Source organism: Lutra lutra, chromosome 11, assembly GCF_902655055.1.
Source record: "Lutra lutra chromosome 11, mLutLut1.2, whole genome shotgun sequence".
Classification (NCBI taxonomy): Eukaryota; Metazoa; Chordata; class Mammalia; order Carnivora; family Mustelidae; genus Lutra; species Lutra lutra.
The window spans coordinates 75,496,573-75,521,966 of NC_062288.1; the positions used below are offsets into that span (position 1 = coordinate 75,496,573).

Genomic DNA, 25,394 nt, shown 5'->3' on the forward strand with positions numbered 1-25,394 from the left:
TGAAGTAATTACTCTGTCAATCAGGGCCTTTCACTTTTATTCAGTAAATATAATTGAACACATGCTATGTGTCAGGCATTGAGCTTGATGCTTTCTGTGATATGGACCTAACCTATCTTCTCATGTGTTTCATTTATCCTGGTCCCTTTAACTGAAATACTCTTTTCTTCCCATCTCTCCAGTTTCTGCAGGAGAGCCTACTCATTATTTCAAGGCCATTTTTCATTGTCAAATTTCTGAAGAAATCACCCTTAAAGCACTCCTTATCCTTGCCTCAACGAATAGAATTTTTTAAAATGTGTATTCTCCTTGATGCTTTCTTTATTGGTCATTGTCTCATAGTACTTTCTACTTTGTGTTATGGTTATATTTATCTATTATCTCTCCTACCCAACTGTAAGTCCTCTTATCATAGGATCTGTCTGATTACTCTCTGCATCTCTCATAGAACCTACTCTATTTCCTGGTATATTGTATACTCAGTATATACTCAAGTAATTAGATATGTATCTTACAGATGGCTAACCTTTACTTTCAAGGTATTGAGTGAAACAAATTATATTTACTGTTTTAATTTTCTTTTGTTAAACATTGAAGGCTGCAGTTTTTAAAATAGCCATATCTATATAGTATTTATAGTTAATATAAGATCCGTAATAGAGAATTATAATTTTATTAAACTTGCCATATGTAGTGCAGGAGATTTATTGACAAGTGAATTATTCATGCTATTTTAAGAGGCTTGAGTTTTGTAATCTTAAACAATTGGCCTTTTTCTTTTTTTAGTGCATTTGCACAGTATAACTTGGACCAGTTTACTCCAGTAAAAATTGAAGGTTATGAAGATCAGGTATGTTTCATATGAACACAGGATCTGACCTGTCTTTGTTTCATTTATAATGGTTAATGTATTCTGCAAGAACTGTGAATTGGTATGTTTAAGATAAAGTGTTCATTTTAATCATAGCCTCTTACAGGCAAAGTAATTGAAAATTTGGGGTTTTTTGTTGAGACCATACTACTACTAGCAGAAAGTCCCTTTTAGAAGTATTCAAATGTAATTTTTTAAGATTTTAGATTTTAAGATTTTAGAAAATAATTGCTTTAAATCTACTTTCTTGTTTTTTATAGGAAAAAAAATCAATCCTATATTAATCCAAAATCTAGAATATATATTAGTAAGATTTATATCATATTTTGGTTGCTCTGGAATTCTACAGTTCTTCATGTGAGTAACTTAGCATTTAGTAATTATTAAATCTTTTCTTTCCGAAGTGAAAGTTAGAATTGATCAGCTAATAAAAGCCACCAAAGGTTACTAGTTTTGGTGTTTTTTTGGGGTGTTTTTTGGTTTTTTTTTTTTGTTTGTTTAGAGTTATTAATAATCAGTGATCATATTAATTCCTATTGTGCTTGCGTGAAGCACAACTTATATAAAACAATATGAAGAAGGAGCTGGTAGGTGGAACATGAGAGAGTTGTAACAATTAGTTCTTAGTGGCTAGTCATGTCAATGCTTGCATTTGGCATTATTCATTATATAATACGTAGTCTTGTATTTATAGGGGGAAAGAGAGCCTAGACAGAAGATAACTTCTAACTGCAGAGAAAACAAGCTTATATATATGTAGACATACATGTGTGTATGTATACACACATATATATATATATGAAGCTGTATAGTGTTTCATTTTATGAATCTCCTATATTTATTTTCCTTCTCTTGGGAGATTTTAGTTTTTTTAGTCTTTCTTTTTCTTTAACTGTAAACAAAGCTGTATTGTAAATCTTTATACCTCTGGGCACATTGACCGTTATTTTCTTAAAATACTTCCCTAAAAGAATATTTGTTGGAGAGCTCCCCACTCATTTATGAACCTAGCATAATATTAATACTTAAACCTAATAAAGATAAAACAAAAAAATCAAACTCTAATCTCACATATGGACTATAGATTTAAAAACTTTAAATAGATATTAAAAAAATAGAATCCTGGAATATATCAAAAGAATGACAAATCAAGACTAAATAGAATTTATTACAAGAATGCATGAGTGGTTCCATGTAAGGCAATATCTTGGTCTTATCTATTAATCACCAAATCTAAGAGAAAAACTTAATGATGCATCAATAGTGAAAAGGAATTTGAAAAATTCAGCAGCTAGTCCTTATTACAAAAAACCTGAGTAATCTAAGGATAGAGGAAGACCTCTTAAATATAGTAGATTGTTTAACAAAAATCACAGTAAATATCATAGACTACAAACACTGAAATAATTATAGTTAAAATAGAAAATTTGCCATGTTTGTTTGCTTATTAGTATCCCACCTAAAGGAAGTATAGCAAATAAGAGAATGAGAGCTTTAGAAAAGAAAAGAAAACTCTTAGGTTGTATGATTTATATAATCACCTCCCAAACAAAAGAAACTACTAGATTTAATACAATTTTGTGGGATGGCTGAATTTAAGGTAAGTATACAAAACTCATTAACTATACTCTGTTGCGCAAAATAAGTACTTTACTCTAGAAGTGGTTGGAGGGGGAGGAATTCCATTTTAATTGGTTGAACTATGCATTAACCTAGGAATAATCTTAACAAGAAAGGCAAAGGAATGTGAAGACAGTGGTGGTTGTCTTCTTAAAACACAAAACACTATGTGAACAATGGAAAGGCAATACCACGTTCCATTTTGAAAATAGAAAGTTAAATTACTTAAAAATTAAAATACAAATTTATTCCAATTCGATTAGAATCCTAATAGTTTTCTTAATTGGTCAAACGTTCATTAAGTTGGTGCAAAAAAAAATACATGTTTGAAAAAATAATGTAAGAGCAGTAGGAATGGGTAAGAGAATTCCTTTACTAGATAGCAGAAGATGCTTTACAAGCAATGTAAAGTCAAATCAGGATGGTTTTAATAATAGTAGACAAATAAATCAGTACAGCAGCATATAGAACCAGAATTTAATCCCAAAATATATGAAAATTTTTATGCATGACAAAGTTATAATTTTAGATAGGCATATAATTAAAAGATTGGCACAACTGGTTTCTGTTAAGAGGAAGGTTAATTTGAACCTCTGTCTCATAAAACATACAGAAATAAATTATAGGTGAATTAAAAATTTGTAAAATGACTGAAATTTTGAAAGAGTCTATATGTACAATACTAGGGCAGGGAGACTATCTTAAGTAAGTCTGGAAACCCAGAAACTATAGAAGAAAAGATAGACATTTTGCTACATAATAATTATTTTAATCATAAAATGAAACAGATACCTTAAACAAGGGACTCTTATAAATTAATGAGAAAACAACCAAAAAAAACCACAGATGAAAAATATTAAAGAATATTCACTCACAGAAAAACAAGTGGCACACACACAAAAAGATACTTAGATCTGTCAGTAGTAGTCAGAGAAATAAAATGAAAGTAATGAGATATTTTATATTCATCAGACTGAAAAAAGAATCATATCCCTATTGATGGTGGTAATGTGAGGGGAATATATCTTACATACTTTTCATAAAAATGTGGAAAGTCACAGCCATTTTTTTGAAATGTATTAAAAATTAAAAACACACAGACCCTTTACCTACTGTCCCCACTGCTGGGAATATATTTAAGAGAGATGGAAGCACCTGATGGAAATAAAATCATTAGCATGTTAAAATATATGTATAGAATTTTAACATTTTTTTATTTTAAAGTTTATTTATTTTATTTATTTATTTGACAGAGATCGCAAGTAGGCAGAGAGGCAGGCAGAGAGAGAGAGGGGGAAGCAGGCTCCCCACCGAGCAGGGAGCCTGACGTGGGGCTCGATCCCAGGACCCCAGGATCACGACCTGAGCTGAAGGCAGAGGTTTTAACCCACTGAGCCACCCAGGCGCCCCCAGAATTTTCACATTTTTAATGTACCATTCCTCCCCCCAAAAGAAAACAGCCTGGAAATAAAAGAAATGGTCCATCAGTAACAGAATGGCAGAATAAATTAAGTTATACCCACTTTATGGGACATTATTCAGCCATTAAAAAGAATGGTGAGAGGTTTACCAGTTGACTTTGAAGAATTTCTATAAGGTGCTGGTATTGAAAAAAGCCAAATGCCGAAAAATATGTGTACCTGTGCATTTTCATTCCATTCTGGTAAAACAGTGACCAAAAAAACCCTGTATGTGTGTATATGTTCACATAGATATGTTTTTATTTATCTACGTGGGATTGTATGGCTGAAAAAGATTTAGAAGGATACATCCTATGTGTACATGATTTTTATTAGAGGGGGAAGTTCTGACATAGTTAAGGAGTCAAAGATTGGGAGAGTTGAAAGGGAAGAACAAGAGGGGAAATTTTAAAGAACAGAATGTCACATTTATTCATGTACAACTTAATGTACATAAAAGAATAAATTACATGTTTAAAAATTTGAAAGTCATTTGAAAACAGCTGTCAATGAATAGATTATAAAAACAAGCAGACACTTCACAGTAGATGAGATTGTGGGCCCAGGAACAATACAGGACACACGGAGGAGTGTTCTCTCTGGGTTAAAGTTGTTCTTGTAACATTCTCATTGAAGGTTATCACCAGTCCTTAGTTTCAAGAACTGGAAACTGGTAATAGAAATAGTAAACAGTTTATAGTTGTAAAACAAAACAAAACTCCAGCAGTATATTAAAAGATGCATTCTTTTCACTCAGTAGCCAGAAGTTATATTGGGAGAAAATTAAATCCACTGATCTTAGCTGAACAAGACTAGCCTCATTTCAATTATTATAGTTGTGCCATATAGTTAAACCAATTGCTTGGAATAGAATTATTTTACAGTGTTCAGGACAAAACTCAAGTGAATTTATATTAATACATATCAGTACTTAAATGCTATTTTAAATTCTTTTTTTCCCCAAAATTCATTGCATCATTGAAGGTATTGATAACAGAACATGGTGACTTGGGAAATGGAAAGTTTTTGGATCCCAAAAACAGAATCTGTTTCAAATTTGATCACTTAAGAAAGGAAGCAACTGATCCAAGACCATATGAAGCAGAAAATGCAGTTGAGTCATGGAGAACTTCAGTAGAAACTGCTCTGCGAGCTTATGTAAAAGAACATTATCCAAATGGGGTTTGCACTGTAAGTCATCAATATGCATATTTTTCTTTTGTCTTATGTAAATATGACTTCTTAATGATCTCCTGAAACTTATAGAACTGACATAACTTGCCATTGTTTTTTTTTCTTGAAGTCAATACTTCTAAGTGTTTTTTTGAGAAACTCTAAATAGTAAATACATTATGATGGCACAGAATGGAAAAATGATTGTACCTTGAATTAAATCCAAGTAGGAATTGTCATACATTGATTAGAGCATGATGCTATAAGATTCTTTAATCTCATGTTAATAACTCATCTCAGTAAGTTTAGATCAAACTTCCTTTCAAGAGCTTAGAACAAATTAAATTATTTGGAAGTAGAATCATGTCCTTGCCTGTTTTATCATCAAGTCTCTTTTTTAATGTGATTCTTTCATAGGTTTAACCTGTTTTTATATTTTCTTTAATGAAATATAGAAATTGGAAGTGCCTTTTTTTTTTTTTTTTTTTGGTAAGATTATTTGTACCTAGGTAGGATATAGCCATCCCCCTAACCCCCTCCCAGTTTGTTTGTGTTTCTGTGATCTTCTCTATAGCCAGAGAGAACTTTTGAAATATAGATCAGGTCATGAAAATCCCATGCTAGAAATCATTCATAGATTTTCCATTACACTTAGGATAGAGTCTAGGCTTCTGAACATGGCTTTCACAGCTTTTTTGGACCTGGTTTTTGCCTACCTCTGGAGCCTAAGATTACCATATATCCTGGTTTATATTTGTTGTCCCAGCATAATTACTAATAATACCAGTAGCATCCCATTTCAAACCTCTCAGAGGTTTTCTGATTAGGACAAAAATTCATATAATCCCTTAACTATCTAGCTCTCAGTAATTATTTGAGGAAAAATTACAGCATAACCTAAAATACTTACAAATTTATTGAATAATAACCTTGTTGATTAGGATTATTTTGGAAGAATAACTCAAGAATAGGTAGGTACGTTGTGTTATAGAGAGTCCTTATTTGCTCCTGGGGGATTGAAAGGTACAGATTATCCATGACTTTTAAAGCAGTAAACAAGAAGTGAAACAACATCATACCATCGCAAGCATTCTCTTATGACCTTTTTGGTTAAAAGTAAATTAATTTTCTCACCTCTTTCCTGATACTTTGTAAAATGACTAAAGAAATAACAGCCTCTAAGATTGTGAAGGAAACAAAGATGATAGTCAAAGTGTAGGTCGAGTTTTTGTTTGTGTGGAAACAGCCAGATTGGTATCTGCATGTTTAAAATGAATTGTCTACACTTCTTGTGATACCTGTATTTGGAATGAAAAGTATAGTATGTCTAGGATGTTTGTGAATATTTTTAAAGTATAGTAATGAGTTTTACTTTATAAATTTTGTGCTTTTTTTTATGATCCACCAAGAATTTGTGATGATAGGTGTACATGTTGGAGTACTTGTTTTTCTAGCTACTATACTAGAATGATGACGTACTCTGTATTCTTCTATATGTTCCTACCAAAGTGCTCTACAATTTTTTTTTTTATGCAGATGTTTAAAGCTGAACATTCTGTGGCCCTGAATTCACACTTCTCTTTATTTTCTTTGCCATTAAGGTATATGGTAAAAAAATAGATGGACAGCAAACCATTATTGCATGCATAGAAAGCCATCAGTTCCAAGCAAAAAACTTTTGGTAAGTTAAAATTTTATATTTTGGGGAATTTTGACATTTATATCCTTTGTAGTCCTTGTTTTATTGGTTGGACCTGTACCTTGTTTGTGTATGCCTAAACATGAATCTTGAGACTTTTGATATAAGAAAGCTATTTACTCCATAATCAGCATATTATTTAAAGGTAGCGGTAAACCCATTGACATTGAATAAGAGCGTGGGATTGCATCGAGTGTTTTTAGAGACTTGCAAGCAGCATCCTAAGGGAACATTTGTGCCTGCAAGCAGACCAGTTGGCAGGCCCATATGCTCTTTCTGAGAATGGATTGTTCCTGACTGAGACTTAATGGGAGAAGAGGACAGAGGTAATTATAAAGGGAAAGAACAGTGATTTTTCTGGTGAACTTTGGGGGCTCTGAAGTAGATGTTTACATGCGAATTTTTTTGTGCTTGGCTGGCCAATGTAAGGAATTAATGACTATTTTATACAGTAAGGCAGATTACAATCATAATTTCATTGTAATTAAATTATAATCTTATAATCAAATTCATTGATTATTCCTTCTAAAAGTCCAGTCCCTTAAAGCATGACTTGCCGTGTTAATCTTGGACTTTTGACAAATTGTTGAGCCTTTGTATTTTTAGACAAGACTGTTTCTGGGACACCTTCTTTATAAAATTCTGAGGTTCTACAAGACTTTATAAATTCAAAATTGAATGAAATCTTTACCTTTATCCTCCTTTTTTGTTAAGATCATCTTTTTGCTAAGATCATCAGAATAAGTGTAATCATAATATTTGACTTGTTTAGCCAAGTTGGTTGGTTGTGCTCTTGAGGGTAAAGTAAGATGTATCAATAACCCCTGTGGACTAATTTGGTTCATGGCCCAAGATTGCTCCACTATTAACCATCTTAGAAATAAATGCAAGGTTATAAGGTTAACCAAGAACATTTGGAGAAATGCAATCCATTATCACTGAAGGAAAGTCAATTCTATATGTTAATGTACGCTTTAATGACAAGCTGCAGTTCCCTAAAGATTCTGGTATATAAAGTTAATAAAAGTGTAGTTTCTCCATTCTAAGCATAAAATCTTGTAGCAGTAACCTACCAGTATCCTAAAGGAATAAATCTATTAATTTATGCAATTTGTGCCAAGATATGTATCATAAAATCTTGTTGAGTTGAACTATTAAAGGAAAATTCTTGTTGCTAAGTTTTATTTCAATATATATTTAGAGATGTTATAGTGAATTTACTGATCAGTTTTGAAAAACAGTTTGAGCTTTAGCATATGTAAAATGAAGATGGTGTTTTTGAGTTCTCTGTTCTTACTAATTTGCTTCCCATTTCTGAATTTTTCTCCTAAACTACCACAGTGAACATTGTATCATGGAAGTTAAAAGTGACTTCCACTCTTTAAAGAAGATAAATTCTAAATGACATTCAGAGTGGTAGACATCACGTATCACAATAATCTCAGTAAAATCTAAATATTTTGGTACAAAGAAATATACTTCAGTGCACCTAAAATACAGATAGAATTAAAATCAAAAGATAATAGTCATCATGGACATTTAATAGATTTCACTAGGACATTCTCTTCTTGGGCTCTACTCTTTGCCTAATGTCTAGGGAATAATACACATTTGTAATTACAGTGTTAATAGAAGAGAAAAGAAGAATATAAAGAAAAGCTAGTATATCTCGACTCCATTGATAACATACTCCATTGATAAAAGGCTATGACTCAGCATCATTTACCATTACTGTATAGTAGTAATGCCTGTGGAAGGATTTTTTGAAATAGTTCTTAAATTGGTACCATTACTCAATTTAGAATTCCTTTTTTTCTTTTTGTAATCAGTGTTTATATATGCATATTGTCATAATAAATCAGAAGTGTATATGCTTAGAACTTAATAGCTCAATACTAATACCTAAATAAAGGGAATTACTTCTTTCAGAATCACGAAATAAAAATAAATAGACCTAGGTTCTTTGTCCAGCTGAGCTACTTACGGATAATTTCGGATGTCCCTCAAAATCAAGGCATGGTATAAAATTCTCTTATTTTGTAGATCATACGCATTGTTCTAATGAGAGTACTTTTCACATGTTAAGTGTTAACTTTAGATATGAGTACTCTCATTCTGTGGATTTTCATGATTGGGCAGATTGCCAGAATATTACAAGGAACCCAGAAGTAATTTTATAGCAAAGCCAGTACAGTGATCCATTCTAACTCTGTGACTATTTCAGAAACATATGCTACTATTAAAAAAAAACCTAACAGGTATAAACCTGAATTTCAGAATATGTGTTTAGCATACAAAGAGCTACTAGGGGTATGGGGCGCCTGGGTGGTTCAGTGGGTTAAGCCTCTGCCTTCAGCTCAGGTCATGATCCCAGTGTGGGATCGAGCCCTGCATTGGGCTCTCTGCTCAGCAGGGAGCCTGCTTCCCTTCCTCTCTCTCTTGTCTGCCTCTCTGCCTACCTGTGATCTCTGTCTGTCAGATAAATAAATAAAATTTTAAAAAAAGCTACTAGGGGTAGAAGGAAAGTTGACATGAAAAGGCCAAAAAAAGGATAAAATTCATTATCTGGGAGGCAAAAATGAATAACATATTGGATGCTTGTTTGTAATGTCACAATTTCCTACCATTAATATGTGTTTAATTTGCATACCAAAAGCCATTTTAAGTGAGAGGAGGATATGCCTTTTATGTGGAAGTTTAATCCTAAACTGGAACAGAAGAAAATTTCTGACACAACTCCTTATATAAAGCCTCTTTCCAGATATCAAAACCTTTAAAATACTGTATTATTACCCATTCTTTTAAAAAATATTTGGTACTTTGTACTCTTCAGTGGCTGTCAGACTGCATTGACTGTATTTGTAAAAGCCCCTGCTAATCTGAACATTTGTTCTGTTTATTCTTTTTTTTTAATTGAAGTATACTGGACACATAAGGTTACATTAGTTTGAGGTGTGTAATATAATGATGTGACAAGTTTGTAGTTATGCTGTGCTCACCACAGTTATAGCTACCATCTGTCACCAAACAACGTTATTACATACTTTTAACTATATTCCGTATTTTTATCCCTTTATTGCCTTATTAATTCCATAACTGGAAGCCTGTATCTCCCATTCCCCTTCACCTCTTTATTCAGTTTACTGTTAATTAAAGCATAAGTATGTCAGTTGTGAAGAAGTAGCTTAAAATTTTTCCCCAAAAAGTAGCTTATATAATTTAGTTTTGATCTGTATTTTAAGCCTTAGCTTTAGAATTCTTTAGTTGTAGCCATTGTATATGTCCTTTCTTATCAGTAGGATGAAGATTAAATGTAGCTCATAACTGAACTTAACCCTTTGATTCTTTTAAATATTTCAGTGATTTAAAAATGAATATCCAGCATCCATCCCCCATACTTTCATATTGTAGCATTAAATTTAAATCTGGAACTTAAAATTTATTCAAATTATTTTCCTTACCTTATTTACAGCTGCTGTTTTTATTTTTAAGGAATGGTCGTTGGAGGTCAGAGTGGAAGTTTACAATCACCCCTTCAACCACTCAGGTGGTTGGCATCTTGAAAATTCAGGTATGAAATAAAAAGAATTTGTTTAGTGTTCCCTTGATGATTCTGAACAAGGAGACAACTAATTCATAAATTTACTTTTTCTCAGTACACAATAAAAATTTCTTTTCTAGATCTTTGTTTTAGGCATTGGGGAAAACAAGTAGTGTTGATTTCATCTTTCAAATAACCTTGCAGTTCATTCCCTAGTCATCAGAAATATGCAAGGATAGCTTACAGATTCTAAAAACACAGCTAAAATTAGATGCTGCCATTTGGTCTGCTCTTCAGACAGTTTGTTTCTCCAAGCAGCCTCTGAGTTTGAGTTGTGCTCTTCTGTCTCCTGAATTGGGTGGAATTGGTTGAGGTATAATATTAATGTATGTATGTGCATATAGATATATAAGTATATATTTATTGTGTGTATATATTAAAAATGTAGATATGACATTTATCCTTTAAGTATCTTCTGTACTCATATTTGATTTCTTATAAGAAACCCACCATAATTTAATTCTTTGACTCATTTAATATAAACTCAAATGTTTATATAGAAGAACATTTGATAAATAAGAGGAAGTATTTGAATATAAATATTACTAAACAGGTTAAAGACTGACTGGTCTTTTTCTATACTGGTTCACTTATTTATTCAGTATATTTCATTAACTATCATGAAAGGTATTGTGCTAAAAGCCATAAAGGAATAAAGATGGATCAGATACAGCTGCTTTGTCATTTGACTCCACTATACATTTCTAGTCTTTATCCTGTTGTTTTTATGTCTTGTTATGACTGTCCATTAGGGGATAGAGAATAGAGGCTAAGAGTGTGGGTTTTGAAAGCGGACTGCCTGAGTTTGAATCCCAGATCTGTCTGTTATTATTTGTATGACCACAGGACATCATTTAATATTAGCTGTTTTTGCTTGTTTCCTCATGAATCTAAAAAAGAAAACAGCAGTAGAAGGCTTATATGGTTGTTTGAAGATTGGTTGATATGGGCAGAATGGTTGGAACAGAGTCAGACATGAAGTGCTTGATGAATGATGACCATTACTGTTGAATTATTCTTTCCTTCAGTTGGGTCTCAATAGCTTTCACCTGGATAATTTCTAAAATTGTGCTTCTGTTGAGCCAAAGCTTATTGAGAGCTGGGATTGTCTGATTCACAGATCTGTCTTCATCACTTAGCGTGATGCCTAGCATATAATTGTTATTTTATTGACTATCTGGACCCTTTGCCATCCCTCAATCTATTTTTCACATTGCCATCATCACAAAGATGATTTCTAAAAATTTAAATCTGGGGGACACCTGGGTGGCTCGGTTGCTGAGCATCTGCCTTCAGCTCAGGTCATGATCCCAGGGTCCTGGGATCAAGCCCCACATTGGGCTGAGTTGGAAGCCTGCTTCTCTCTCTCCCACTCCCCCTGCTTGTGTTCCCTCTCTCACTGTGTCTCTATCAAATAAATAAATAAAAAAAAAAATCTTTAAAAATTTAAATCTGGATATATTATTTCGTAAGACCACTCTCACTTACTAGATAGGCCAGACGTGTTTGCATGGCACACAAGGCCCAAATTGATTTGTCTTTACCTATTTCTCCAGTCACTCTTCTCGCTCCCCAGTCTCTTACACATTCCAACCATAAGGACCTCCAAGCCTTTCTACAGTATGCTGTTCTCTTAGCTCAGTTGCATTATCTTCCCTGGTTTAATTGTTGTCATACTTATATTGCTGAACCCAAGTCTTGTTACCTCTTTTCTGAAATCCTTTCTTAAATCTCAGAGAGTCTGAAGACTCTCAGTGTCCCAAGACTCTCTTTGTACTTTGTACATATCTCTTATTGTGTTGTATTGAAAAGTAAGGCCAAGGACTCTTTTTTAAAAGCTGTGCATCCCTAGAACCTTCTGTAGTAGCAGGCATGTAATCATTCAGCTAATGCTTATTGAATAAACTCGTGTCTGAATTTTGAGGAATTAAATGGTTGGTGGAAATGCACAAAAGAGGAATGATATTTGGGAGGGAATATGGTGTGCTCAGTTTTGGAAATCTTGAGTTTAGTTATCAGTAGAATATCTCTTAGGTAGAAATGTCCAGAGTCAGGTCAGTGGAGGGCTTGCCTCAGTCATTACAGGAACTGTAAATTAATCTCCTCAGTAGACTGAGGACAGAAAGAGTTATCCTGGAGTTTGAAAGGTCAGGAGCTCAGCAGAGAAGTCTAGGTTTAGCACTGAAATTGGTAGTCATTTGCACTGATGTGTTGTTGAAGCCGTGAAGATCTATCTTGATGATTCCTATAATGTGTGGTTTCTGTAATTTCTTTTTCTAATAGGTTCATTATTATGAAGATGGTAATGTTCAGTTAGTGAGTCATAAAGATATACAAGATTCCCTAACAGTGTCTGTAAGTAATTTCAAAATAAAATTTCAACAACCTGATAACTTCTATAAAACCAGAACAGTTTTGAAATTAACATTTTAAGTAATATTTCTGCTTTAGATTAAAGTGTTCTCAAATAGATTAAAGATGGTAAGTTAACTGAAAGTCTGTATATAACTTTTTTTAGCAGCTTTATTGGTATAATTCACATACCATTCAATTCGCCCATTTAAAGTATAAAATTCCATCCGTGCTTTTTAGAATATTCACAAGACTGTATAATCACCACAATCTAATTTCGAATGTTTTGTTCTTCCAGAAACCCTGTACCCATTAGCAGTCACTCCCCATCTGTCTCCCTCATCAGCTTTTCCCCAAAACCCTCCTCAGCCCTAGGCAATTGTGAATTTACCTTTTAACTCTATGGATTTGTTTATTCTGGACATTTCATATAAACAGAATCCTATAATATGTGGTCTTTTGAGACTTTTTTTCACTTAGCATGATGTTTTTAATGTTTATCAGTGTTGGAGGATATATCAGTACTTCATTCCTTTTTATTCCAAAATAATATTCCATATACCACATTGCATTTATCCATTTATCAGTTGGATTGACCTTCGTGTTGTTTTTTACTTTTTGCTGCTTTGAACTCTTGTGTACTATTTTTTGTGGAGACGTTTGTTTTCATTTTTCTGTTTTAATTTTTCTTTGGTGGCTGTGGAATTGCTGGGTTATATGTAGTTCTGTGTTCAACCTTTTGAAGAACTTTTGCCAGACTATTCCAGAGTGGCTGCACCATTTTACATTTCCATCACTTGTCTACGAGGCCTCCACTTTTTCCATGATAGCCATCCTGCTTGGTATAAAGAGGTATCTTATTGTGGTTTTTATTTACATTTTCCTGATGGATAATGATGTTGAGCATCTTTTCATGTATTACTGGTTATTTGAATATCTTCCTCAGGAAAATGTCTATTCAGATCCTTCATCTATTTCTTAATTGGTTATTTGTGTTTTTATTGTTGAGTTGTAATTGTTACTTGTATGTTTCGAATACAAGTCCTGTATCAGATACAGGATTTGCAAATATTTTCTCCCATTCTGTGTGTTATTTTACTTTCTTGATTGTTATCATTTGAAGAACAAGAGATTTTACTTTGGATGTAGTCCCAATTTATTTTTTTTTTTATCGTTGTTGTTACTTGTGCTTTTGGTGTATTAATAGAAACCATTGCCTAACCCAAGGTCATGAAGATTTACTCCAGGGTTTTTTTAATAAGAACTTTATAGTTTTAGCTCTTAAATTTAGGCCTTTGATTCTGTTACTCAACTTTTAAACTCTATTGTGTTTTTCCCCTCTATCTGGATTATGATTTGAATGAAGTTTTTCTGAAGTTCAACTTTCAAATTCATGAAATTTGAACTTGATTTTATTTCCCCACGTAGTTCTCTCACACATTCTTTCCATTACACATGCAGCTCTTTCTTTGTGGGATCTTTTTTTTTGCCCCAGTGGTATTAATAATATAACATTAATAGTCAATTTTATATTTTCCTATAAACTTTTGTGTCGCAGACCTAAAAATGCCAATATATTATAAACATCAACTACTAATATACAAAATTAGCTAACCTACAGATACAAAGAAGAGTTAATTTTTAATTTAAGAAAGCATTTGATTTAACATTAAGAAACATGTGTGAATGTGTAAGGCCAGTTGCTACCTGGGAAGAGAGGAGAGCTGGTATTTAAGAAAATGTTTCACTAGCATTTAAGTGACTTCTGCATTTATGCTAAATGGTACTCTACTTGCAAAATTTGCCAGTAAAAGAAACTAAGGTCTGGTTTTCCATGAGACACTGTGTTTGGTATTGTTCTTTATCATGTCCATACATGTAACTTTTGCCTAACAGAGTACTTGGTACTATATTCTTTAGTTTGACACTCAGCAAAGATTCTTCCTAAAAGACAGTTGTCCTCAAAGTTACAGACTGTGGAGTTGTTGCGAGGTGGTCATAGTAATTAAACTTGACCAATACACCTTTTATGCTGCTTTTTAGAAATGAATGTTTTAGTTTATTTTGCAAGATTTTCTTTTCTTTTCTTTCTTTTCCTTTAACTGTTTTTGGACAGAAAAAAAATGCACATATAATAGAAATATAAATACATATGTGTAAATATATAAGACATACATAAAGTAAGATATTAGAGAATTTTTTATTAACACTGTTAACTTTTTTGCTGTTAGGAAAAAAGCAAAGAAACTCATATATTGGGATGTTAATTTTCCAGAAAATATTTAAACACTACAGTAAATTCACCTTAAACTTTAAAATAAGCTTTTCCTGGGGTGCCTGGGTGGCTCAGTGGGTTAAGCCTCTGCCTTTGGCTTGGGTCATGATCTCAGGGTCCTGGGATCGAGCCCCTCATGAGGCTCTCTCCTTAGCGGGGAGCCTGCTTCCCCCTCTCTCTGCCTGCCTCTCTGCCTGCTTGGGATCTCTCTCTCTGTCAAATAAATAAATAAAGTCTTAAAAAAATAAATAAAATAAGCTTTTCCTAATGTTTTAAAATTGTATTATTATGGTGGTAAATACTGTTGAGTACATATTTAGTATTTAGATACAGTCATTAATTAGAAATTTATGACTAACTTTTTACCTGTAAAGATTGTCAAATTCATGTTAAGTGTTATAATTTTCTCATCAATATGTATTATTAATACTTTGCTTCCCTTAAACAGTGAAACCAGGCTCATTCTGCAGACTTTCAAAATACTTCTGCCTAGTTTCCCTTGGACTTAGAATAACTGATCCTACAATATTTTCACTGTTATAATTTCTGTGTTACATATTAAACTATAGTAAAGCAGTAACTATACGTATATTGACATACCTATTTAAAAATAATAATGATGTACACAAAAGTAAACTCAAAATGGATTAAAGACCTAAATATGAAGCCTAAAACTATCAAAATCCTAGAAGAGAAGAGAACACAGTAATTTTTTTGACCTTGGCATTAGGAACATTTTTCAAAGTATGTCTCTCCTAAGGCAAGGGAAACAAAAGCAAAAATAAACTGTTGGGACTACATCTGATAAAAAGCTTTTGTACAGTGAAGGAAACCATCAACAAAACAAAAAGGCAACTTCTTAAGTGGCAGAAGATATTTGCAAATGATGTATTTGATTAGGGGTTAATATCCAAAATATATAAAGAACTTAGACAGGTACACCTGGGTGGTTCAGTAGGTTAAGCATCTGCCTTCAGCTCAGGTCATGATCCCGGGAGCCCCATGCTGGGCTTTCCTCCTCAGCGAGGAGCCTGCTTCTCCCTCTCCTTTGGCCTGCTGCTCCCCCTGCTAGTGTTCTCTCTGTCAATAAATAAGTAAAATCTTAAAAAAAAAAAAAAAAAAAACTTAGACTACTCAACACCCAAAAAATAAACAGTCCAATTAAAAAATCGGCAGAGGACCTGAATAGACATCCTATTTGAAGAAGACATACAGATAGCCAACAGACATGAAGAGGTGCTCAACATCACTAATCATCAGGGAAGTGCAAACCAGTATCACAATGATACATCATCACCTTTCACCTGTCAGGATGGCTAAAATCAAAAAGACAAATAGTGTTGGCAAGGATGTGAAGGAAAAGGAACCTTCATGCAATGTTGGTAGGAATGCAAACTACTATAGCCACTGTGGAAAATGGCATGGCAGTTCCTCAAAAAATTAAAAATAGAAATGCCATATGATTCAATAATTCCACTTCTGGATATTTACCCAAAGAGAATGAAACACTAATTGGAAAAGATATAGGAATGTTTATTGCAACATTGTTTACAGTAGACAAAATATGGAAGCACTTAAGTATCCCCCAATAGACAAATGGATAAGGAAGATCAGGGGACTCTACGTACAATGGAATATTATACAGCCATAAAAAAGGATGAGATTGTGTTATGTATGACAATATGGTTGGACCTAGAGGATATTACATTTAGTGAAATAAGATGAGAAAGTGAGTTACCATATGATTTCGCTCATTTGTGGAATTAAGAAACAAATGAATAAACAAAAAGATACTAATATAGAGAACAAACTAATGGTTGCCAGAGAGAGTGGAGGTGTGGGAAGGGCAAAATGGTGAAGGTGTGTGGAAACTAGTCTTCTAGTTACGGAATGACTAAGTCATGGGAATAAAAGGCATAGAATGAGAAATATAATCAATGATTCTTTATTAGCACTGTATGGTGACAGATGGTAGTTACTTGTGAGCATAACATAATGTCTAAACTTGTTAAATCACGATGTTGTACAGCAGAAACTACTGCAACTTTGTGTGTCAATTATACTAAAAAAAAATGGAAAACTTAAATAGTGGTATAATTTTAAATTACCACTTACGTTTGGTTTTGTTTTTCATTCAGAATGAGGTGCAAACAGCAAAAGAATTTATAAAGATTGTAGAAGCTGCAGAAAATGAATACCAGGTATGTTTTTCAAAAACACTACATAATTTATATTTGTTTTAACCAATTGCACTGAAATTTTAATTTCATTTATGAGCCTAAATTTTTTTTCATTTGTTTCACTATAATAAAACATAGTCTTATATTTTTTAATTTGCTTGTTTTTAATTCAGTGACAGACTTATGAAAATGGCCAAAACTCTGTTTTAGCCAACTGTAATTTTTGAGTGTTAATCATAATATGCAAGATTTTAAATGGTTATTTTGTTCTTGATCGGAAATTTTAATTTATGAAGTAATTCCCAAAGTATTATTTAGATTATGTGCAGTCTGTTTAGATCTTACTTCACTTTATATTCTTATTTTTATCAGCTTCTAAACTATACTCTTGAATTTACATATTTAATTTGTGGATTAGCCATATTTCTGCTCCTTGCAAACAATAATATGTAAAATTATTCTGAGTGAAATAGTAAAATTGATCCAAAATGAGAATATACAAATATTAAATCTAATTTGCAGTTTCATTTCATTAAATTTAATTATTCAAAATGATTATAGGCTTTTTCTTTTAGGGGCACCTGGCTGGCTAAGTCAGTAGAGCATGTGACTCTTGAACTCACAACTGTGAAATCCAGACCTGAGCCAAGATCAAGAGTCCGACACTTAACTGACTGAGCCACCCAGGTGACCCTCTTTTAGTTGCTTTTAAACAGCTTTTAAAACCACATTGGGGTTTTTATTTGACTTTTTTTTTTTTGACTATTTGAAAACTGAAATAGGCTGCTTAAATAAAGGTTTTTCTAAAACATCTGTGTGCTTTATAAATTTTTCTGTTTCTTTTATTTCTTTAAACTTTTAACTACTGTTTTTCATAGACTGCCATCAGTGAGAATTATCAGACAATGTCGGACACTACTTTCAAAGCCTTACGTCGACAGTTGCCAGTTACACGCACTAAGATCGATTGGAACAAGATCCTTAGCTACAAGATTGGCAAAGAGATGCAGAATGCATAAGATGAACATTGCATGACCGGATCATTTTAATGTCTTTGCGTTTAAAAAAAAAATCATTGCAAAAGTATTCAGAACTGTCAAGCTACCCAGTCAGATGGGCTGTTGCCATTTAAAATCACTGTAATTAATTAGTTTGGTTAGAGCACAAAGCTTAGCTAATCAACCATTATTTTTCATTTCTTCAAAGAGGATTGAAAATCAGTTTAGTTTAAATGTCTTTTACTTTCTGTTATACTTTTCTTTCTTATAATTAAGAGATGATTCCTCTAGGTTAATGTTAAAAGTTTTTGAAGTGTTTCAAAAATATTTTACTTATCATAACCCTAAAATTGTTGTCTTTTGGTTTATGAAGTGGGTAACTTTTGGTATTTGCCCAGTTCTTTTTAATGGCGTCAATAATGGACATTCTAGTTTAAGGTGGTTGATGGATTTAGCCATATATGCTGCTAAAGAAATTGTCTACCTTTTTCCCCCTCACCTCTACCATTTTATGTAAGATCAAGATTAGAGGGAAAGCATTTTCTATGTCAATTGTGTTTTGAACCTTTCAAGAAGGTTATTTAGCTAGCTTAGTGTTTAACTAAACTTTTTTAAAACAAGGCCAAGGTCTAATGCTGTTTTGAGATTCTGAAATTAAATGAAAATACTTATTTCAGAAATGCATTTAATGCTTTTTTCTTGTGACAGTTACGCAGATTAGCTTGAACTCCATATGTCCCTGAGTTATTTTTATCATAAAGCCACAAATGTATTATAACAAGGCAAATTGTAATATATATAATCCTGAACTCATGACCATGTCTCAGTTTATTTCTTTTCTTGGATTGAAAAGTACTGAAATTCAATGTGACATTAAAATGAAAATTTTCCTATTTATCTGAGTAGATATCACTTATCAATGAGTCATACTATTTTAAAATACTTTCTTTGGATATTGTGATTCTTAACTGGTTGTAAATTAGAAAAGCTGGGAGTACATATGGTGTGCGTTACAGTCTAAATTTTTCCACCTTCCTGTGCATCATAAGCATGTTTGTAATATTTTAAAATTTAGATTTACTGATGCTACAGGAATTTTAAACCTGTAGTGAATGTTAATATTTACTGTAGAGAGTGGGGTAGATTTATGGTTTCATTCAGTCGAGTATGGTTATTATACTCCAGTGGAATCCCTTCCTCACATACTTTTGAAGATGTCTGGGCCTGGAAGTGTTTTTTTAAAAACACCACTTTCATTATGTACAATAAAATATTTCATTAGATTGAGTTGTATAGAATTTAAAAATTTTCCCAGTGAAAGCATGTTACTTAACTTCTTTTTAAAAGTCAGAGTTGGGCTTTGAAAACACTGAGAATTTAATTTGAAATTTGATGGCTTGATTTAAGTCATTTTCTCTAATTTCGTTAAATTGTTTTCTCTAGTTTTGCCATATTGGGTTTTCTGAAGAAAATGAATTAGCAATGTTAATTGTCTCTTCCCTTCTTTAAAAGACATTTTCAAAAGTCTTATGATTCTGAACTATATACTAGGTGAATCTTTAATTGCCTAGCTCAGTCATATCAGTTGGACTGTCATGGATTTTTATCCCCTAAAGGTCAGTTACTTTGGCTGTTTAACAGCCTAGAGTGTGATCTTGAAAATACATGCATTTAAGGTGATGACTTCAGGGTGAAGTATGGAGGCAAGGGTAAAATTAGGGGAACAGTTAGGCTAGTGCAGTGACCTCGTTGAGAGCAAACGGTGGCTTGGTCTGAGGGGGTAGCTATAGGCTATACAGGTAGTGATTTCTGGATATGTGTTAAAGGTAAAATCAAAAAGATTTGCCAAAATTTGATTGCTGAATATGAGATAAAGAGAAATGTCAGAGACATTTGGGGGGTTGAGAAATTGGGGGTAGGGCTGATCAGGAGCTCAGTGTTTGATTTCAAGGGGAAATAACATGTAGCAGTTAGATACTGGAGACAGGAGGTAGAGAGGTCCTCTGGGCTGGAAGAACAAGAGAGTGAATGGATCTGGTGATAGGGTTTGGTAGTTAGACAAAATGAAGGCTAACTCAAGGTTAGTGAGGATTTTTTTTTATTTTTTATTTTTTATTTTATTTTTTTTTTTTTTGACAGAGAGATCACAAGTAGGCAGAGAGGCAGGCAGAGAGAGAGAGAGGAGGAAGCAGGCTCCCCACCGAGGAGAGAGCCCGATGCGGGGCTCAATCCCAGGACACTGGGATCATGACCTGAGCCGAAGGCAGAGGCCTTAACCCACTGAGCCATCCAGGTGCCCCAAGGTTAGTGAGGATTTAAAGTGAGACCAGCGACTATGGCTCTCTTAAGCATGTAGAGCTGCATGGGTGCAGGCATAGAGTAGATTAATTAAATTTAACCAAAGCTGTGGTTTTGCCAAGAGAGGTTGACTGACCATGGGGTGAGGGGATAAACTTGTAATGGTAGCCTATGGAACTTAAGCTAGATAAGGAGGGGGAAATGAAGCCAGGAGGAGAGCAGAGTAGTGAAAATGTGGCACAATCAGTGGATTATAGGTACAGTTAAAGTTGGGTTACTAGAAGGGAATGATCTGGCAGTGTAGGAAATGGTGATTAGGGTGATGTGTTATTTAAAACTGAGATTTTTGAGGAGTTAAATTTATTTGTAATGATACTAGGATCAAGGAAGTGACTGGTTGAGGTAGGAGGGGAGAAGAGTTCAAGCAGCTGTGAAGCCCGGGGTTGCTGTGGGGTATTGAAATTACAAATTACAGTGGAAGTAAGTATTCTGACATGAGTGCTATTTTTTGAGATGACACCTAGATATACATTTATAATACATTTGTATGAGTTAAGCAAATAATATGGTACAGATATTCATGAGGCATTTTTTCATTTGGGATTTTGGAAATTAAAAAGGGAACAGGAGCACTTAAAAAGTATTCTGGAAGTTCTGGTTCATTAAAAATGTTCTTTAAAAGTGAAATTCTTAGGAAAGTACAGACAGCTATAGGTAATTCCATAGCATTTGGGTGGCCCTTTCTGTGGTTAAAATCATTTTTTACTTAATCACACCAAAAGCTTTGGAGTGATGCAAGATCCTTTGAAAAGATCTTCCATGCTGATAATCATTTGTGCCTTTGCCAACTAGTGGGTTTAAAATATAAAGGCATATTTTGCCAGCAGTTAACACCCGTGTTTTGTAATGCATGTGTGTTGTGAAACATCCTGAGAAGAAGTACATTTCTTTTCACTTCTCTAGGATAGATTATTTAAAAGCAGCATCACAATGTACTTGGTATTCCTCAGTTGTAGTATTTTTGTCCTTGAAACTAAAAGTTTTGTAAAGGCATGACTTTATATAGGCATCTTCACATTTGATATTCTGAGTATTATGCAATAGCTTTATTGTAGAATTGACCAGTGGTGTCAGCTATTGGAGAATATTCAAAATATTCAATTAAAATTAAAATAACCAGTGAAACTTTTAAGGTCTAATTGGTATTAGAAATTAATGTCTGATCATTTAAGATGTGTTCAGAGAACTATTCTAGTCATTGTAGAGTCAGGAAAATACAAAATTATTTCTTGAAGGAGTCTATGAAGTAGTCGTGTGGGTCTACAGCAGTGTTCTTGGAACTTTTTTACATCATAAACTATATAGAAAGTGATGATATTTGTAAGGCATTCTGGGAGAATGGATTAGGCTGCTTGCCAGCGGCCTTAAGGCTGGAGGGGACCCTAGTCTCAGTACACCTTGAGCCCATTTAGGGAGATGTGCTGTGGGTAATACAAATAAGAGTACTTACAAGATGAACTTCAATCCTGACTTACCTAAGGTAGCTTTTAAAGAAGTGGCCAGCTAAGGAAGTTTTTCTTGGGAAGGATGAGTGCAAACTCTACTTTAGCACACTGATATTTTTTTGTAAGTATGTATGTAACCGATGGGCAGGAAATCCTCTTGTATCTTAATGAAACATCAAAATACAGCCAATAGGTTTTTTTGTATAGTTCCCTGTTATGTTGTGGGTCTGATAGCATTATCCAGTTGAAAACTAAATGACATTGTTTTGTTTTTACATATATCACAGTATAAAATGAAGTCAACAGAAAGGGTAAATTTAAAAATCAGTGTTCTTATAAAACTAGAGTATGGCTAATAAGATACTAGAATATTTTGTCCCTAGTTCTGGTATAATCTAAGAAAATTGTAGTTTAATGTCAGTTTTAACATGGTGTTAAGGAACTATCTGTTTCTTATTCTTCTGTAGTATGACTGTAATGGAGAACAAAGATTTTTTTCATGCAAACCACATGTGATATGTGTAGGGAATACACATATCACAGATGTTAAATCAGCCACTCATTCTCATAACAGATCTTCACTACATGAAGTTAAAGCTCTGGTTAATAGAAGACAGTTATGGAAACAAAGTTGGTTGGTATGTTTTAGGAGGTGATTTCTTGGGGAAATTTGTGAAATACGCAGCTCTTAAACCAAGTAAATGTTGAAGGAGTGAAAGGATATCCCCAGAAATCATGACTAAACAGTAAAAATCACTGTCTTTCTCTTTGGCTTCAAGTTTTATGCTGCTAGCTTGCTAACTTAGCAGGACCTGAATGAACACTGATGCAGGTCTCTTCCAGATTTCTACTTGAAAATGAGGACTTGCCTCTTGTCTTCCAAAGGAATGCAAAAGAGAAATACGAAGGAGCCACAGATCGCTTAGGTATAAGTTAGACACTCAGGAGGAGAGGCTTTACTTCTTCAGAATGCCCAGGAAAATACAGGAGATGCAGTGTTCCAGGGTGCTGGAAGTATCTCAAATGTAGAAAAAGCTAAATTTAATTTAAAAAAAAAAAATTTTTTTTTTTTTGAAAAGGAAAATTCTCATATGCACTCATTTTCCCCTTATTTTAGGGCTTCACAAAGGAGAAAGAAAAAGGAAATGGCAGAGGCTTATATTGGGAAAACCTTAAGTCAGTCTAAATAAGCAACAGAGATTAGTACAGATAACTGATCTGTTGACATTAGGTTAGCCTACAGTTTTTAAAAACTCATGAGCTGGAGTTTCATATAGCAACATAGTATAAATGTTGAGAGAAAAGAGCAAGTTGCAGAAAGGTAAGTAGTTTTGAGTGTAAGTTTAAAAACAAACTGTATTTTATATCCAGTGTATGTATAAAACAGAATGGAGTAAAAAATCAGAGAGGGGGAAGACGGGAGTGGGAATGGGGGAACAGTACAGAGGGACTCAACTGTAAGAATCTGTTTTGTAAACTAGGTATGGGTACGCAGGTATGTCTGATATTTCGTAACTTAATTATATACAACTTAGGCTAACATGGAACTCTATATGAGAGGAAGTATTGTACAAAATTGACTCAGGTGAAAGTAGTAAAAATGGCAAAGTTCCTAACTACAGAATAAATTGAGTAGGAAGTTTACTCCTACCTCTTTAAAAAATCATTAGACCCCAATTTTTATAGTAAATTTGGCTCTCCATATTCAGAATATTTCTGTATTACAGACATCATTCTGTATATCAGAGAGAGATGGAAATACATTTCATGAGCCTGGCATATGTAACCTTAAATAAGAAAAGCACACACACACACACACAAATTACTGATGAAACCTCTCTATAAAGTTAAAGAAACTACAGTTATAACCAAAGTATATTACATTATGACCAAATAGGATTTATAAATGGAGTACAATGATTATTTCTTGTTAACAAATCTAGTAATGTAATTCATTACATTAGCATATTAAAGGAAAGAAACACAGTTCTCTCAGTAAAATATTTCATAAGATGTTATACTCACTGCTTATTTTAGAGACATCATCTCAAACCAGTGGGGTAAAGATGAATTATTCTGTAAGTGGTGTTGGGACAAGAAGGTAGCCAGCTGGAAAAAATAAATTTAGATCTATACCTCATACCAAGTTAAAATTGGATCAAAGATTTAATGGTATAAATTATAGAAGTTCTTGAAGAAATCATGCTAACAACTTTTAAGTAATTTCCAAATAATAAGAGTATTAGAAATTTCTAAGACAAATCCCACAATCCGTACAATGAAAATTAATATATTTGGCTTCATAAAAATCAGGATTTTCTGTATGGCCTAAAACACTGTAAGCAAAGTTGAGAGACAAACCACCCATATGAGAAAACCTAATTTGCCACTTAGTTGACAAATGGTTAATTTTCCTAATGTCTAGTAAGTACCCACATTATGATAATTGAGTCCAATAGAAGTTGAAAAGCAGATCCTATGAAGCTGGAGTTCCATGACGTAGTCTTACTGCGTAGTTGGACTTTGAGAAGTAAATAAATTTGTACCTTACTTAAGCCGCTGCTGTTTTGGGGTGTTTTTTAAAATTACTTCTGCTTCTCGTTTTTACACACAATTTGGTATCAGAAGTGGGGTCCTACAAGTCACAAAACCTAAAAGGTGGCATTGACTAAAGGCAACATATATCACCCGGTTCTACTGACCTTTGAATACAGTGCAATGCACAAACTCTGCACGCTGATGCATTTATCACCCCTGCCCAAGAAGCCAGTGACATCTAAACCTTGTGACAATCAAGGATTAACCCCCTGGAGGAAAGGAATATTGCTCCACTGACTAGGATTCAGTAGGGCACAAATATTGCAAGCTAGAAAGCTAGTGACCTTGTTAGGCCACTACAAAACAAATTCTTGCCTGAAATACCTTGGAAAGTAGAATGACAGGGCTTTATTATTTTTTTATTTATTGGAGTGGGGAGGGGCAGAAGGAGAGAGAAATTTAAGCAGGCTCCATGCTCAGCACAGAGCCTAATGCAGTGCTCAATCTCCCAACCCTGAGATTATGATCTGCGCAGAAATCACAAGAGTCGGACTCAACCAACTGAGCTACCTGGGCACCCCAACATAACTTTAATAATAAGAAAGGTGACTGAGGAGATTCAGAACGGTGACCTGTGCCCTCAGGCTAAAGATAATCTCCAAACTGAGATGGAAGGAAAGGGTTAACAGCTGAATTTAATCCCTCTTCCTGTGTCTGAGATGTTTGAGGAGGAGAACCCACTTGAGTTCTTGCAACATCAGATCTTGCAAGGATTGTCATGTACTAAATATTGATCCAGAAGTGTTCCCAAGCCCACTGTAACT

The 25,394-nt window shown here is 33.7% G+C and overlaps 1 protein-coding gene across 1 annotated transcript in view; it reads left to right on the forward strand.

The window, feature by feature from the left end:
* Positions 1 to 19,124, forward strand: part of CAPZA2 (capping actin protein of muscle Z-line subunit alpha 2) — a 61,473-nt gene extending 42,349 nt beyond the window's left edge. The window contains exons 4-10 of the mRNA XM_047694767.1: positions 787 to 850; positions 4,936 to 5,142; positions 6,726 to 6,805; positions 10,316 to 10,394; positions 12,708 to 12,779; positions 17,190 to 17,252; positions 18,110 to 19,124. Coding sequence (XP_047550723.1) covers positions 787 to 850; positions 4,936 to 5,142; positions 6,726 to 6,805; positions 10,316 to 10,394; positions 12,708 to 12,779; positions 17,190 to 17,252; positions 18,110 to 18,250 — 706 coding nt within the window. The 3' untranslated portion in view covers positions 18,251 to 19,124. The remainder of the gene's footprint in view (positions 1 to 786; positions 851 to 4,935; positions 5,143 to 6,725; positions 6,806 to 10,315; positions 10,395 to 12,707; positions 12,780 to 17,189; positions 17,253 to 18,109) is intronic.
* The last annotated feature ends 6,270 nt before the right edge of the window (positions 19,125 to 25,394 follow it).